General features: G+C 41.7%; 1 protein-coding gene and 1 long non-coding RNA gene across 10 annotated transcripts in view; one reads left to right on the forward strand and one right to left on the reverse strand.

The window, feature by feature from the left end:
• The window catches only part of LOC128833183 (uncharacterized), a 41,816-nt gene extending 35,788 nt beyond the window's left edge, over positions 1-6,028 (reverse strand). For 2 of the 3 annotated variants that reach the window (XR_008444125.1, XR_008444124.1), the window contains exons 1-2: positions 5,548-6,028; positions 4,741-4,875 (exon numbers count right to left, since the gene is read on the reverse strand). This is a non-coding gene — a long non-coding RNA (uncharacterized LOC128833183). The remainder of the gene's footprint in view (positions 1-4,740; positions 4,876-5,547) is intronic. The other variant, XR_008444126.1, reaches the window with a different exon arrangement.
• The window catches only part of PRKAG2 (protein kinase AMP-activated non-catalytic subunit gamma 2), a 398,056-nt gene that overhangs the window by 285,410 nt on the left and 95,897 nt on the right, over positions 1-16,749 (forward strand). For all 7 annotated transcript variants that reach the window (XM_054021185.1, XM_054021186.1, XM_054021187.1 and 4 more), the window contains one exon: positions 6,105-6,201. In XM_054021185.1, coding sequence (XP_053877160.1) covers positions 6,105-6,201 — 97 coding nt within the window. The remainder of the gene's footprint in view (positions 1-6,104; positions 6,202-16,749) is intronic.

The raw sequence follows: 16,749 nt of genomic DNA on the forward strand, positions 1-16,749 counted from the left end.
CGGACCAGGCACACTCTGCCTTTGTTATGCGATTAGCCTATGGGGAGCCTAGGCTCTAACTCAGTAATCTTAATGCATGTTCAAGTATACACTGCCTTGCCTACAGTAGACTTCAAACATGTTATCTAACCCATTCTAACATCATACCTTTAACTCCTAGTCTAGACAAGGCCTTAGTATATTAATACATACTATATATTAGTAAAAAGAACAGGAGTACTTGTGGCACCTTAGAGACTAACAAATTTATTAGAGCATAAGCTTTCGTGGGCTACAACCCACTTCTTCGGATGCATATAGAGTGAAACATATATTGAGGGGAGATATATATACACGCATACAGAGAGCATGAACAGGTGGGAGTTGTCTTACCAACTCTGAGAGGCCAATTAAGTAAGAGGAAAAAAACCTTTTGAAGTGATAATCAAGATAGCTCAGTACAGAGTTTGATAAGAAGCAAGTGTGAGAATACTTACAAGGGGAGATAGATAATATTAGTATAAACTAGAATATACAAACCTAGTATATTCTAAAGGAGCTATTAGAAACCTTTTGTGACAGCAAATTAAATAGTCTAAATACACAGATGTTCCAACATTATGCCATATCATATCAATGTAATGGGAGTTACAGCCAGTCTGGAGTAGGACAGATTTTTCTCCTAGACCTTAATAACTCATCCTATTGTGCTGACGTAGTTCATTGATCTCAGAATATTAGCATGCCAGTATATTGCTAGGCTAGCTCACAGGGGGTGAGTGAAAGATGGAGTTTCCATTGCAAGGATGGAGATTCTCAGTTTCCATAGCATTTATGAGCAGTACAGAGGCAATTATACCACAGTGACGTTTTGGTAAAGCAGCCATCTGCAATGTAGCGTTACATATACACTAGCAAATACTACTAGTGGTTAATAATTATCTTTAAATTACACTGAATTTGTCTTAATATTCTCAGCTTGGATACAGTTTTCCCCACAAAAAAATTAACACTCTGATCCTGCAGTGAGGCTTGTGAGGTTTGCTGGCATAGAGCTTATGGCTTGATTTGGGCCTAAATGTCTTTTTATGGCTTTTTATTATGTACTTTAGCAGGTAAAATACATTATACTTTCAGGGTGTATGTGTTAAATTTAAGCTACAAACAACATATGCATTTTTTTAAAATGTTGGGTATTTAGTAGCTTATTGTGTGGTGTTAAAAAAGAAACAATTTTAAAATCTGGCATAATTTTTTTTCCAATCAAACATCTATTCATAGTTTAATAGATCCATAGATTCCAAAGCCAGAAGGGAGTACTGTGATCATTTAGTCTGCCCTCCTGTATAACAGAGGCCACAGAACAGGGGTCGGCAACCTTTCAGAAGTGGTGTGCCGAGTCTTCATTTTTTCACTCTAATTTAAAGGTTTTGTGTGCCAGTAATGCATTTTAACGTTTTTAGAAGGTCTCTTTCTATAGGTCTATATTATATAACTAAACTATTGTTGTATGTAAAGTAAATAAGGTTTTTAAAATGTTTAAGAAGGTTCATTTAAAATTAAATTAAAATGCAGAGCCCCCTGGACCGGTGGCCAGGACCTGAGCAGTCTGAGTGCTGCTGAAAATCAGCTCATGTGCCGCCTTTGGCACGCGTGCCATAGGTTGCCGACCCCTGCCATAGAACTTCCCAAAAAATAATTCCTAGAGCATATATTTTTGGAAAAACATCAATCTTGATTTAAAATTATCAGTGATGGAGAATCCACCATGATCCTTGCTAAGTTGTTCTGATGGTTAATTACTCTCACTGTTAAAAATGTAAGCCTTATTTTCAGTCTGAATTTGTCTAGCTTCAGCTTCTGGCCATTAGATCATTTTACACCTTTCTCTACTAGATTGAAGAGCCCACTATTAAATATTTGTTTTCTGTGTAGATACTAACAGACTCTAATCAAGTCACCCCTGAACCTTCTTTTTGTTAAGCTAAATAGATTGAGCTTCTTTCAGTCTATCACGATAAGACATGTTTTCTAATCCTTTAATCATTCCTATGGCTCTTCTCTGAATCCTCCCCAATTTATCTATATCCTTCTTGAACTGGACACCAGAACTGGACACAATATTCCAGGAGTGGTTACACCAGTTCTAAGCACACAGATAAAATAACCTCTCAACTCCTACTTGAAATTCTCCTATTAATGCATCCATGGATGGCACTAGCCCTGTGGCCACAATGGGAGCTCATGTTCAGCTGATTATCCACCACTGCCCCCAAATTGTTTTCAATCACTGCTTCCCAAGACAGTGTCCCCCATCATATAAGTATGGCCTACGTTTCTTTATTCCTAGATATATACATTTATATTTAGCCCTATTAAAATGCATATTGTGTGCTTGCACCCAGCTTATCAAGCGAGCCAGTTCACTCTTTATCAGTGACCTGTCCTCGTTATCTATTGTTTCCCTAATTTTTGTGTCATCTACAGACTTTATCAGTGATGATTTTATGTTTTCTTCCAGGTCATTAATAAAAATGTTGTTATAGCTTAGGGCCAAGAACCAATCCCCATAGGACCTCGCTAGAAACATACCCTATGATATTGCTAGGATAATTTATACCCTTTTGAACTTCCAGTTATATATAATTTTCATCCTTTAATTAAAAAATAAACCAGATTTCTGTAATTAATTCTCTGATCCTGCAAACACATGCTTTATTACTATTTTAGTCACACCAGTATTAATTTTTCTCCTGAAAGGTATATATTCTTTATTGGAAGTTTTACTTTCATATTAGGGCCACCACCTGTCCAGGTTTTCCCAGGATATTTTTTTTTTTTTTTGAGGTAGTCTAGGAAGTCTGCAAGGGTGCTCAATGTTCAACATCAGCTGCCCAGTTTTATTGGCTCAGGATCATTCCAGCTGTCTTGTTTTTTTGTAACTCATAGATGGCAACCTTATTTCACAGTCTTTTCTCCAAGGTAAATATTTTTAAGATACATGTCAGAGGTGTTCCTCATTCTGATAAGTTTACTTTTTGTTCTTCCAAACAGAGGTGTCATTTGCTATGTGACAGTGGGGTAGGTGCCTTCCTTGACCTTGCGCCTCCCCCCAGAATTTTCACAGCTCCTCACCAGCTGGAGTTGTGATAGCTTCCCGCAGAACTGCAGGGGCCACCATAGGCACTGGGTTATATTTGTTTGAGTTAGGGTGACACCTTGATGGTTTTGGGGTTCTTTTTTAAACTAACAAACAAAAGAATTTGGTAAGAAGCACATTTTACCCTGATTGATATCAAGACACTTGATATAAAGGAAAATTGTATAGGGGGGGGTTAAGCACAGCTCAAATAAAAGATATAATTAAAATGCTGTGGATGTTCTGAAGTATTGATACTTAGTGTATTCAGTATTGGTGGTTTATATGGCTGATCAGCTACAATATTCATTGAGGTATACATTAACAATATTTTGCCATTACAAAAAACACACAAGTTGTTTGGAGTTAAACTTGACACAGTGTCCTCATGGTGGTCTTTCTTATGACCAAGAATTGGACACTCCTACTTCCTGAGCAAGTGAGGGTTCATATTAATATCCACTGGAAGGGATTTGTTTAGGGGTAGAAAGCAGTCACCCAGCCCCCCCCAACGATCTTATTTTCCTTGTTTGGAGCTGCCATGCAGAATTGTGCTAGAATTGTTAAGGTTCTGTACTCCCTTCTCAACCCTTAATTCTCACTAACACACATTTTGTGGTGTTCTCTATTTTTTGTGCATATTATTCTGCTGGAAAGCAAGAAATATTGAATGCCTTAGTCCTCTGTCTACCTTCTCCTTGGAAGACTTCCTCACCTTCAGAAGCCAGTGCCTGTGCGCCAAACAAACCTTACTTAGTATTCTCTACATGGTTGCTATGACTCCTTTGAAGCACCACGCTCTGCATCATGGGGCATTTCTAACGTCCACTAGCATCTGCTGCCACAGCTCAGCAAAGGACAGAAAACCTACTTCTAAGGAGAAGGAATGCTTCCTTTGAAGCCCTGCAGACAAATAAGTCAGTAGCTGTCCAAGGAAAAGGCAATTAAATAAGAGGGTAGAGATGAAACAGTGACAACCATTAAGAACTAAACTGGAAACTCCCCAGGAAGAGGCAGAAGGGATTAGGTAACAAGAACTCAATCCCCCTGGACCTGTCTCTGCCTATTGCTAGCAATCAGATTTTGGGCCACAAAAAGTATATGCTAGTTCAGAAGGTTGATAATGTAAACTTTACCTTACTCTGTCTCAGCCAATGTGATTTATGCTGAACATTTCTAAAGCATCCACACTTTAGTGACTAGCAACTTCAGGCTATTCATTTTTTAAGTTATAGACTATAAGGCCAGAAAGGCTCATTATGATCATCTAGTCTATCCTCCTGCATAATAAAAGCCGTATACTTTCACTCATTAATTCTTACCTCAGGACCATAACTTCTGATTGAGTACCAGAGCATTTCATTTAGAAATGATATCGAATCTGGATTTAAAGACTTCAAAGGATGAAGAATCTATCTCATCCCTTGGTAAACTATTCCAGTGGGTAACTACCCTTACTTTAAAAAATGTGTACTTTATATGGACAGACTTAGAAAAGTGGAGGTCAAATAAGAACCTTAAAATATTTTACTCCTGGTCATTAACATGGAAAAGATCTGCTGTATTTAAACAAGCTATAGCACCTGTGTAGCAGAAACCAATCAAGAAAATGGAATGCTTACTTTAGAGCAGGGTGTCCAAACTTTGCCCAACAGTACAGTAACTTGCTAGGAGCATGAAGACTACTCCACTTGTTCCATCTCTCCAAAGTCCAGTCCCCACACTCCTTACAGCTTCATTTACTACAGCATCTCTGTCTAATGAGTACAGAATAAGACAGATGACACTAACCTTTATCTTTACTTCAGAGAAATGGGGCCTGCACAGACAACAGTCTGACATGCAGTGCAACCTGGCCCCTCACAGCAAGCTGGACCACTGCATGCTGGGACATGCTAAATGTTATGGGCCCCTTATCATGCTGGGTCTGACTCTTGTGTGTCTCTCAGTGCCACAGCCAGGCTGGGACCCTCACTGTCCTGGGAGGCTGGGGCTACAGTAGGTGTGGGAGGCATGTTCTGGGATGTGGTGGGTGGAGGATGGGGGTCTCCAGGCACAGCAGGACCTATGACAAGCCTGGGAGGGTGGGGACTGCAGCAGGGACTGGTCTGCAAGACAGCCTGAGAAATACACGCCTCGTGAAGGTGGCCCACCCGTGGCAGTGGGGAGGTGGGATCCAGCCTCCCCTGCTAGACAGCAGTGGGACTGGCTGCTCGCGGCCGCCTTTTAGCAGGTGAATACATCGGACACTACCAACACCGGCTGACGGGGGAAAGGTTTCCTCCTCTCAGGGAAGAACGGCAGGAAGCGTTAACAGCCCGCCCTCGCCTTGCAGGATGGACAGGGAAAGGTGGATGGCTTGACCCGGAGTGCAGGTAGCAATAGCACAGTCACCGCACTCCCCCCCCCCCTGTGTGAATGGTAGTTACCTTCCCTCCTGTGCAGGGCAGCCGGCTTGATTGCAGCAAAACGGAATGTTCCAAATTCCAGTCAGGCCCCAGAAAGGGGGACCGTGAGGGGGAAGGGATGGAACTTCCTCACCGAAAGGTTCTCTTGGCTGCCGGTGGAAGCTAACGGACGTAAACGGCGGCTCGCTGACTTGAAGGATGCTGGGGAGACGCGAGACCTCCCACGTCACAGGCCTGCGACCTCTCTGAAGGGCAGAGCCCTACCCGGCCTGGGTGTAAAGGGTTAATGGGCTGGGCGCAGCCGCCGGGGGGAGGAAGCGGGCCCGCCTCTCCCCTCCCCCAGGGGGTGTAGGAGACAGCACAAATCGAGCCCCGTCAGGCTGAGGGGCGGCCCCCTCCATCCTCCGCACACGGACTCGGGCTAGCAGCCACCCCCTGCGTCCGCCCGGCGGCTACTCCCCTCCCCTCCCTCAGACCGGCTCAGCCTCTGCCACGCCGGGCTGCGCCCGATGCCGCCGCGGGTCCGGTAGGTCCGCGCCTGGATGCTGATCCCCTTCTCCGCTTTCCCCCTTCCGCAGGCGGCGGCAGCGGCAGCAGCTGCGGCGGCTCCGGCTTCTCCTCAGCCCCCGGCCGCCTCCGAAGGGATGCTGGAGAAACTAGAGCTCGACGATGAAGGTAAGTCGGAGGCGCCTGCCGCGGAGCAGCGACTGACAGACAGGCGCTCCCCTCGCTCCGGGCACTGCTGCCCGCTACGGGCTCCGGGGCTCGCTCCGGGGGGAGCCGCACGGGGACGCCAGCATCCCGGGGGGGAGCCCAGACAGACGCCCGCCCGCTGGGGGCTGCGCCGCACCCTGCTGCCCGCGCCCTTGGAAAGGGGCGAGGCGGGTCGCGGGGCTACAGCCGACCCTGCCCCCAGACTCGGCCCAGCCCGTGCGCGGCGATCGCTGCGTACGGACCCGTCCCGTGTGTGCCGTTCACACGCTGGGCGCTTCCCAGCAGATGACCGCTCAGGCGGGCAAATGCCGCTCTTCGTCACCCTCTCCTGTGGTGCGATCCTTGATCTGTTTTTCCAGTTATCGTTGAGCCCAGTTCGGGGGGGGGGGGGAACCTTGGCACCCCTGGGTTGTTTTTTTTGCTTTTAAAGAACTTTTGTGTCTCCTGTTGATAACATGTACTGTAGACCTTGACCTCTAGATCTCAATGACAGCTGAAAGATGACAAAATTGGGAATATTGTACCAGATGTGGGCGTGTATTAGAAAAAGTCAGTGTTCGCAGAACAGACTTATCTCTGCCAGCTTTTCTTTGATGTTGCTTCCTATTCATCTCCTAATTAGATGACTGACAAATAGTTAACTCGGGTAGGAGATGAGCTTCTGACTTATTTATACATGTCTTGCAGGCACTACACTGTTTTGTAAAGGAGTTTATTTTCCTCCATAATTTTGAATAGATTTATAAGCGTGTGCCTTTTTGAAGGGGAGTGTGTTGAAAACTTAAGGTAGTAGTTTTTAGACATGATTGCCCTTTCATAGAATGGCCATAGAAATCTAATTTTCATGTTTAATATTTTAAAGTAGCTAAAACTTCATGGGCTTTTTATTTGCAGCACTTGTAGTAATATATCTTTAAAAACTTTGAAAATAATAGGCTGAGTTGTTATAGTAAAAAGAAAAATTCATAAACCAGCATGCTAATCAGATGTTCTTTTTGATAGCTATTCCTTTCTGTAACTGATATTGCTGTTTGAATGTAACTAGCCACAAACCTCCATTTTAAATTCCTTTATGACATTTAAAGGTTTTTCTTGAGTCTTACTGATTTGACGGCTTGTCTAAGAGCCTCTTGCTCTATAACTTTTAAAGCAAAGGTAGGCCAGTCAGATAGACTCAGGCTTTTTTTGTCTTGGTGAATCCTCACCAGAACAATAAAATCTGCAGCTTCAGTGTGACTTATTTAACATGAATGTTTGATGTAAGGAATTCAGTCTCTAATTTGTACTATCCTTCCCCAATTTAACACCAAAAATTTCTGACCACATCTGCACCTTTCATGTACTCAATTGACTTCCTCTTATCTTCAAGTTGGAGAGTTAAACCATGACATGCAGAGTCTGTCCTAAATTTATCTTACTGATCTGCTACAAACATTCAGTTTTGGGGAAACGTAAATAAATTGCTTTTACAATTTTTTAATGTCTACTTTAATAGTAGTGCTTCATAACATGCTGAGGTGGATGTCCGGTCTAAACAAAAACTCTCATTTACACAAGATGGTATAGATTACTGTGATAGAATAATTTGTTTTCCAGTGCACGTCAGATTATAAAATATGAATTCACTGCCAATCATTCTCACTATTCTCAAAATTGTGTACCATTGTGGTATTTCTTGAAATTTTATTTTCCTCCATCAAACTGAAGTGATGTATGTGGCTCTTCTTTTGCGTTGGTATATAAGTTTGAGTGTTTTGCTTTGTTTTAATTTGTTGTATATTGGTTTTGGAATATGTCAGAGGAAGCATGTTCCTCCGTTGGTGGACAGTACGCTTAATAGCAAACCCTGGCCCCATTCAGAGGCATTTGCCATCTTTGTAGGGAATCCATCTAATCTTTGTCTGGAAGGATAGTGATCAAAACATGGGCATTAAGAATGCTATATAAATAAAATAGGTGGCAGGATGTGCAGTGTATTTCAGTGGAGATCATTTTGATAAAATGAACAGTCCATGCACTAGAGCAAACTTATTTCATTGTCACAATATGTCTTCATATGTGAAGTCAATACGTAGAGAAGCCCAAAGACAGTGGGATGCAGATGGAAATGTTCTGTGTATGTGTGTGTGTGTGTGTGTGTGTGTGTGTGTGTGTGTATATATATATATATATATATATATATATATATATATATATATATACACACCTCAAACTTGCTCTTGTTGCTATGTTTGCAGTTGTACTAATGTTAGGGAAGGGAGGAGAGAAAATTAGTTCTGGTTATTTGGTAGATGAGATGTGTTGGGTGGTAAGGTGGTTAAGAAACAAAAGACCTTCAAGAATGTGATTAGATTTCATGCTGCGGATGCAGTTTTACCATATTTGGGGTTTTGTCTTGTCACATTTCAAGCCCTCTCTCTAATGATATATAAAATAATGTGTTTTAATTAGAAACTTGTTTTCTAGCTGCTATTATAGATTAATCTAGCTCTGTGTTTCACATATGGCTAGCTTCCCCAACAGTATGTCCACCAACAGTCAATAACTGTCTGGTATATCAAATTATGCAGCGGTTCCTTTGGAACTGAATGTTTAATAGGAAGTAACCATCAAAAACAAGGCCTCAAAATAGTCTTATTCCAGAATGGATCTTGCTTGTGATTCTCTTGAAAGCCTACACAAATGAGAGAGAATGTCACTGGCATTTTCATTTAAAGGAAATTAATTCACATTATTTGAAACTAATTATTTAAACAGAAGGGTGGGGGAAATGAAATGCTGTTTAGAATACCAACCTTTCTTGTAACTGCATTTTGTCTCATGACTGGGACGGTATGTTGTTTTGCAGAATCTGATTTCTCAGAAGGGATGGTCTGTAAGTAAAATGGACACTCACTCAAAAACCTCACACTTGTATCTGAAAATTTTGTACCTACTAGTGTTACAATTAATACATAAGATAACATTTCTCTCTCAGGAATAGTTGGTTCTTCCTTCTCCCTACCCTCTTCCCCTGCTTTACCCCCCCTCCTTCCCCGGCTTGTTCACTTTGGACATTTGACTGGACTCTCTCTTTATTGTTAGTTTCACTTGTTGGTCAGTTCCAGATCCTGTCTTCTGCAATAGAATAATACCATAATTCTTGTACTGAATGCTCTTACTCAGTGTTTTCAAGAGAGTGTTTACTAGTATTAGCTGCAGCGGAGCTGAAACACAATAGCCAGCACATAAATATATACATAGAAGGGAAGGAGAGGAAGAAAGAGGTGGGCCAAAATATGTTTAGTTTGCTTGGATCTGCCCAAAAGATCCTTCTAACATCGGTAAGAGAACAGAGAAACTTTTAATTATTAATAAAATAGTTGTTTACTAGAAAGCTCAGGACATGCTATTTAAATGGTGACTTCTCTCAGAAAACGGACATTAACTACTGTAATCAAAAAATATTTTAATTCAAGATCAATGTCCCTCTAGCAGGGAATGGAAATAAGACCACTGAAGTAGGTTTTCTTATCTTTCATACTGTAACTTTTTTGGGAGGCAGAGACAACCAGTTCCTTGTTACAGTCAAAAAAGTGACAAAGCTGATGTGAGTGTGTGCCTAAAAATAAACATACACACACACACACACCTCTGCTGTTACATCAAAATGGATTCCTTGGTTTGTTTCACACACAGTTTTGGGTTGACTTGTGAAACTTCAGGATAGATCACGGATTACATAGCTGCTCAAAAAATAAAGAAAAGAATAAACACCCTGCTCTCCAGTTGCTTTCTGTATGGGATCAGTGTCAAGCTATAGTAGGTCTGGGATTTATTTTTGTTTTTGCAAAAGGGAGGAGGCTGGAGGTTGGGGAAGAGCTAGGAGAAGTAATTTGTTTTTGTGTATTTAACAGAAAAACTTCAGATTTTTACTACCACAGCTTGAGTCACTGTGTAGCTTCATTTTGTTACAGATGGAAATGTTTGAGATCTAGGTTGTTTTTTTTTTTTTCTTTTCTTTTTTAAAATAACTGTTAGCATTATTGGTTGAAACTATACCATGACACTAGTCTAATCTGAATTTTCTTCACCCCATCCTTCAAATAGTGTCTAAAATTCCATTAGGCTACAGAAGTTACTTTAGTCTCAGTATTTACATCACAGATATCAACCACATACCTGTCAGCTGCAGTAATTTGGTTGATTCAGCATTGTAACTGTACCTTGGGTAACTGGTTCTGCTGCAGTGTTGGCTCACAGCCATCTCTTTACCATCTTATCCACCAGCACAACTTAAAGAAAATAGAGCGGCAGCTCTGACTATACAAAAAGCTTCAGTTGCTTTTTCCAGGCTATCTCAACCCAGATTAAAGGCTAGGAACAAATTTTTGTCATGTGGGGCTCATACTAAGAGTGTGGTGGAAGGGAGACAAAAATGGAAGGGTATAGTGGGGAAGAAGAAACTCATTGCTAACTGTCAGTGGTCACCTTAAGCCAACAGGGTGATTCTTATCAGAAAAGTCTAATATGGTCTAAATTTTCAAAAGTAATGAGTGAGTTTTTTGTTTTGGCACCCAATTTGAGAAACTTAAAAAAGGCCCTGCCTTCTTAGAAAGTGCTGGACACCCATCTTTTGACAATCTGGCCCCTTTAAGGTGTCTTAGGTTGGGCATTCAAAATCATTAGTCATCCTCAAAAATATAGGCATACGTTTTCACAACTAAATTCAATAGATCTCTTGGCCTATATGGTGGCAAAAAAGAGCCATTTAAAGAAAATGAGTTAACTCTTCCTACTTCAGGTCGGGTCTCTTTCAACCTGCTCCTTTGAACTATTACATCTTTATTATGCTCAAGTGTCTTTCATTGACTTCTTCAGATTCACTTAAAGAAAAAAAGTGCTTTTGTGCTGACATGGAGTTTTGTCTGTACTTCAACACCACAGTGAATGCTCATGATGCACTTGTACAGCCCAAAATGAACACTGGAATAGTGTTTTTTAATCTTATAACTAGGCTCTAAGCATAGACAACAGAACTATATTGCTATCCTGTCAAATCAACACAGAGTTACGGTGACTGGCCTTCCATTCCAACAAGGTGGAAGGGGTTCCCTTTCTAGACTGTCCAAAGGGGTTTCTGCAGAGCAATACATGAACTAAATATGCTTCATCCACAGCACGTCTAGCCTAGGAAGTGAGTGCCCAGATCTAGAAATTGAACCCATGTTTGTTGTATGGTAATGCTTGCAACTGCTGTAGTCACTGAGCTTGTGCATTACTGATTATTGTGGCTCAATATTAAACCTTTTAGATGCTGACACTTAGGGTTTTTTAGGAGGTTAATTGTGTGTCTAAAGAGTTGGCATTATACAATCTGCATTCCTAATCTTCCCACCAAAACTGCGCAGTGTTGCCCAGCTGTATCTCCTATTTCCTTTTCTACACACCCACCTCTTGCACTATGTTCTCCCAATTTCTTCTTCCCTTTTGATGACACCCTCTTGTCTATTTTCTGCCTGTGACTGTACCTCTTTCATGGTGTTTCCTATGCATGGAATAGCCTCCCTCCAGTAGTATGCCAAACAATCTCTCCTATCCTACAAGTTCTTCTTTAAATCTGTCTGTTAACCTTTCACGACTAACTGTCATCCCTGTTTTCATGTCTCCGCTCATAATACTTTAACTTGGCTCTTGTTACATTAATCCATTTCAGTTGTGGGGGGGAGGCTGTAATACTTTTATGGGAAAGGTGGCAACAAAATGCATATCCTAGGTTATTGATGCATTGCACAAAGCTACATTAAAAGAACGTTAAGATACAGTCAACCATTCAAAAGTTTGGAAAAGGCAGAGTTACAGTTGCATGTGCAACCTTAATTTGGCCTCCTTGTATGCATGCATTATGATATACTCTCTAATTACATGATCATACTGTTTTTCCACCCCCCCTCCCCTCCCCAGGACTCCTGACTCATTCAGTGCACAGGATAGACTTGCTCTGAGGATGCATCAGGGTTGTATAGTGATGGAATCTGTCTGAAGGGCCCCTGGTTCATTTGTTGCAGAAGCTGGTAGATAGGGAGTCAGTGAGGCAGGGGATTATGAAAGAGAAAGGAAGGTCTCATAGTTAAGGTGCTACCCCAGGGAATTGAATTCTCTGTGGCAATAGCAAGGTAGCTGCTATGTTATGCCAGGCAAGTCCCTTAAGTCACCCTTTCAGATGTGGTCACTAATTGGATGTTCCTCATTTTATGGTGTCCTGGGATCTGATTTGCAGAAGTGCTGAGAACTCACAACAGCAGCTGAAGTCAGTAAGAGCTGTGCTTTGAGCATACAAAGTGCTATATAATATTATGTAGTCATGTTAGTCTGGATCTGTAAAAAGCAACAGAGTCCTGTGGCACCTTTAAGACTAACAGATGTATTGGAGCATAAGCTTTCGTGGGTGAATACCCACTTTGTCAGATACATGTGACATACATCTGACATAGATGTATTTGACAAAGTGGGTATGGTACATGTATCTGACAAAGTGGGTATTCACCCACGAAAGCTTATGCTCCAATACATCTGTTAGTCTTAAAGGTGCAACAGGACTCTGTTGCTTTTTATATAATATTATGTTCTCTGAAAAATTAGATCCCAGGTATCTCAGGTTGGGCACCCAAAATTGGTGGATATTTTTGATCTTAATACTGTCTCATCTGTAAAGTGGGGATAAGATCAACCCCTCATCTCATAGCAGTGTTGTGAAAATATATTAACTAATATTAATGAAGCACTCCAATACTGTAGTGATGAACACCACAGAAAAGCTCATGAGGAAATTAATAATTTTGCCTTTAGAGAAGGGGTTGAATAGTGTGCAGTAAAGAAGGCATAGCCACACTCTGAACAGTGAGGATCAACCTGAAGAGCTGCTCATTGAGTACCTTCCATCCTGTGCTGTGAATAAGACAGAAGGCCTGCCTCTTGCCTGCCCTCTCTCCCTCCCTCAGCTCCTTGTCTCACTCTCTCTGCCTCTACACCCCATCTTATCAGATCTGTCTCTGTCCCCGCTTCCTTTGCAGGGAAAGTCCTTCTTAGCTGGAGCATGCCTAGTGCAGATGGAATCTTTAAGGAATCTAACTACAATACTTGTAAAATCTCTACAGAGCATATGCAAATTAGTTACACACACAAAAAAAACAACAACCCAGCCTTGCATCCAATATGGAAAACTTCAGCCCAAATGGTTAGCTTGGCAATGTTATAAGCAGCTGAAAACTGTGCTTTATAATGGGAATTATTGGGCAACCTTAAAAGGCAGTGCTATTGGGCTCTACCTTTACTTCTCACACAAACTCCCTTGAGTTTTAAAATTGTTCTGCTGCATTTTGGACCAACATGATCATTAAAAAATTTTGGAAAATCATGAGTTAATCCAGTGTAGACTAGTAACAAAAGCACAAATCACCCTAAGACTGGATTACAGTAATGCACTCTGTGTGGGACTTCACTTTAAATCAATCAGAAAGCTTAAAGTGGCACAGAAAACACCTGCCTCTTTGGTAAGTAGTGTTTCCTGGTAGGAGCTCACAGTGCCTGTGCTGCTTGATCTGCACTATCCATCCATGTGCACTGGTTAAGTTTAAGATGTTGGTTTTTTCACTTACAAAGCTTTAATGGCGTGGGAATCTGTCTACTTGAGGGATTCCCTCTGTCTGCCATACTATTGCAGTTGTGATCTGCATAGACCCTTCAAGATGGATTTCCCTTGATTTTAAGACTTTTTGGGGGGGGCAAAAGGGGAGAATTGCAGGGATTGACAGTTCTCTGCAGGGGGCCCTCAGCTTTGAAACCAAACTCCTTTCCTCACCCTCCACTGATCCAAACCAGCTCAGGTTCATTGAGCTTCAGATCCCACTGGAGAGAGGATCGATCTACTAAACCCTTGGAGTGGGAGGATGTGGTGGAGGTTGACGCTTGTGAGTGGGGCGTTTTGATAGGGATATTGGTTGAGAAAGGACTCTTTAGTGTGGAAGGATCCTATGGCAAAAAAACCCCACCTTGAATTTTCAGAGGGTAGGTGCTGGGAGAACTGCAGCTAACATTTTTAACGTTCTCTAGCCTAAGAGAGAAACTGTATCTGTAACTCATGTTAAAACATCTCCTTATATGATGCCTCTTTCCTAGTGTAGACAAGACCTTTGGGTCTCTTCTCTAAAAGTTTAGCATGTGATTTTGGGATTTAAGGTTGAATAATACAGTATAAACTAAATGCAGAAATGTTCCTTTGGGGATTGTTCCCACCACCTTCAATTTGTGGTACATGGACTTAGACTTCTTTGCACAGTGTACTCCTGGAGGAATTCTGCGCCAAAAAATTAAAAATTCTGCACACAATATTATAAAATTCTGCATTTTATTTGTCAAAATAACACAATATGATCGTGCCAGTTTCAGTAATTTTGGTAATTTATTTCAAAATACCTATCAGTAAGTATGTCTGTAGCAGTACAGACAACAAAGATTCAGAAAAAAATGTTTGACAAGTAGATTCCTTACTCAAAGTTCTCTATTAATATGCCTAGTAAGTCATTTAATCTACAATACAAAAACAAATTTCCTGCACCCCATGGAAGCAGTGCAAAAGCTTGGGGGAGTCTGGGGTAATGGAGGAGCTGAGGGAGAGGGAAGTAATTGCTGGGAAGGACCCGGGAGATAACCTGGAGTGTTGAGTGTGACTGGGATAAATATGGAACAAGTTGGGTTTTTTTGTGGGGGAGGAGGTATTGTTAGGGAGTTGTGGAGTCTCCCCCATGCAGACCCTAGCTGACCCCTAGCCTCTTTGCCAGGCACATCTGTCCCATCCCCATGTGTCCCTGCACCCCAATCCCATTCAGCCCCCGCTCCAGTCTGCCCCCAACTAGCCCTTCTGATCTTCAGTCTGACACACACACATACACACCCTCCAGCAGCTCCATGTGCCCCTTCTGAACTTCAGTCTGACACACACACACCAGCAGCTCCATGTGCCCCATGATGTTCTCCTCCCCCTCCATTTCCCATGTCTCCTCACCTGGCCCCATGGGCAGGGTGCTGTGAGGAATGCAGCCTCTTCTCCTGCTCCCCTCTCTGTGGCTGGCTGCTCCCAAATGGGAGTGGCGGCCCGCTGTTCTGGTGCCACAGCAGCCCCGATGGGCGAAAGGTGCAACTACAGCATCTCTCTGGCATAATGTATTTTCTTCAGGGGAAAAAATTCTGTAGGGGAACATGAATTCTGGGTGTATGCAGTGGTGCAGAATTCCCCCAGGATTAACAGGTAATTTGTGCTACCTTTAAACATCACCTCTAAATCTGGCCAAGGGCAATTTTATTTTGTGCAGGCTTGCAACTGTAAATAAATCTGTTAAGACAAAATAACTTTCCTTACTTGCACTATTTAAATGAGGTCCCTGTTACCTTGATTTCTGTGTACTATGACTCATTACCCCTAACATTGTTGAAACACTCATCAAACCAGCAGAATTTTAGTATTCCCATCATTCCCTTGACCTATGCTTTTTGGTTTTGCATCTGATCAGCCTGTGCTGTTGCTAAGTTTGCACTGATGAAGATAAAGGAAGAAGGCAAGAAGAGATTTGAGTTGCCAAGTAAATTTGCAACATTCATTTTTTTTTTTATTGAACTTTTTCTATACTTTTATCCTTGCTCCCCCCCCCCCCCCGCTGCTGGAATAATATGACTTTAAGGTAAAAGTAGGATAGCAATGCCTAGGGAGACATATTCTGAGGGATTCAACTGGTTTTCTTCAGTCACCTAGAGGATAAGTTAATGAAATCCTGGAGTCAGACTTCACAAAAAAATGCCCAGAATAAAAGGTTTAGTGATCATTTCTCACTAACCTACTATAGGTTCTCCTCTCTTGCTACGTTTAAAGAGGCACTTGAAGTTAACTAGAGTTCGTAAAGTTATTTAAAGGTAGCTTCAGTTTTTACCCTGCCTCTAGGTCATCCTATTACGTGTTATGCCTGTAAAAATATACAAATTACACAATACTTCACTGTCATTAAAATATCTATCTTTTCTGTGTGAAAGTCTCTCAAACTGCAAGGGAAATGCTATACATGGAGAAACAGTGATGATGACTAGACAGAAAATGCTGTCATGCACAAAGTCAGGGGAGAAATGTAGAAATACGTATGCTAATTCAACTGAAGGATTAAGCTTAAATGTTACAAGTAATAACAAGGTAAATTTTTAGACAGAAATGTCTTTGTTTCTACTTAATACTATCTAATGGCCTTTTTGAAAGTCCATGTCTAGACAGAACTTTGTGCGTGTTAAAGGTAACCCACAAAGGGGGGGGAGAAATAAGCCAGTGCCAGTTATTCTGTATGATGTACAAAGGCCTGAAAACTTCCCATTCTTCCCTCTTAACATCAGGAAGTAACAATTCTTCTATTCTGGAAGACTATGTGGTAAGTGGAGAGAACTAGTGAAATAAAGATATCTTGAGACTGGAAGTTGAACAGTTGAGATAAG

This window comes from Malaclemys terrapin, chromosome 2 (assembly GCF_027887155.1).
Source record: "Malaclemys terrapin pileata isolate rMalTer1 chromosome 2, rMalTer1.hap1, whole genome shotgun sequence".
Taxonomy (NCBI): Eukaryota; Metazoa; Chordata; order Testudines; family Emydidae; genus Malaclemys; species Malaclemys terrapin.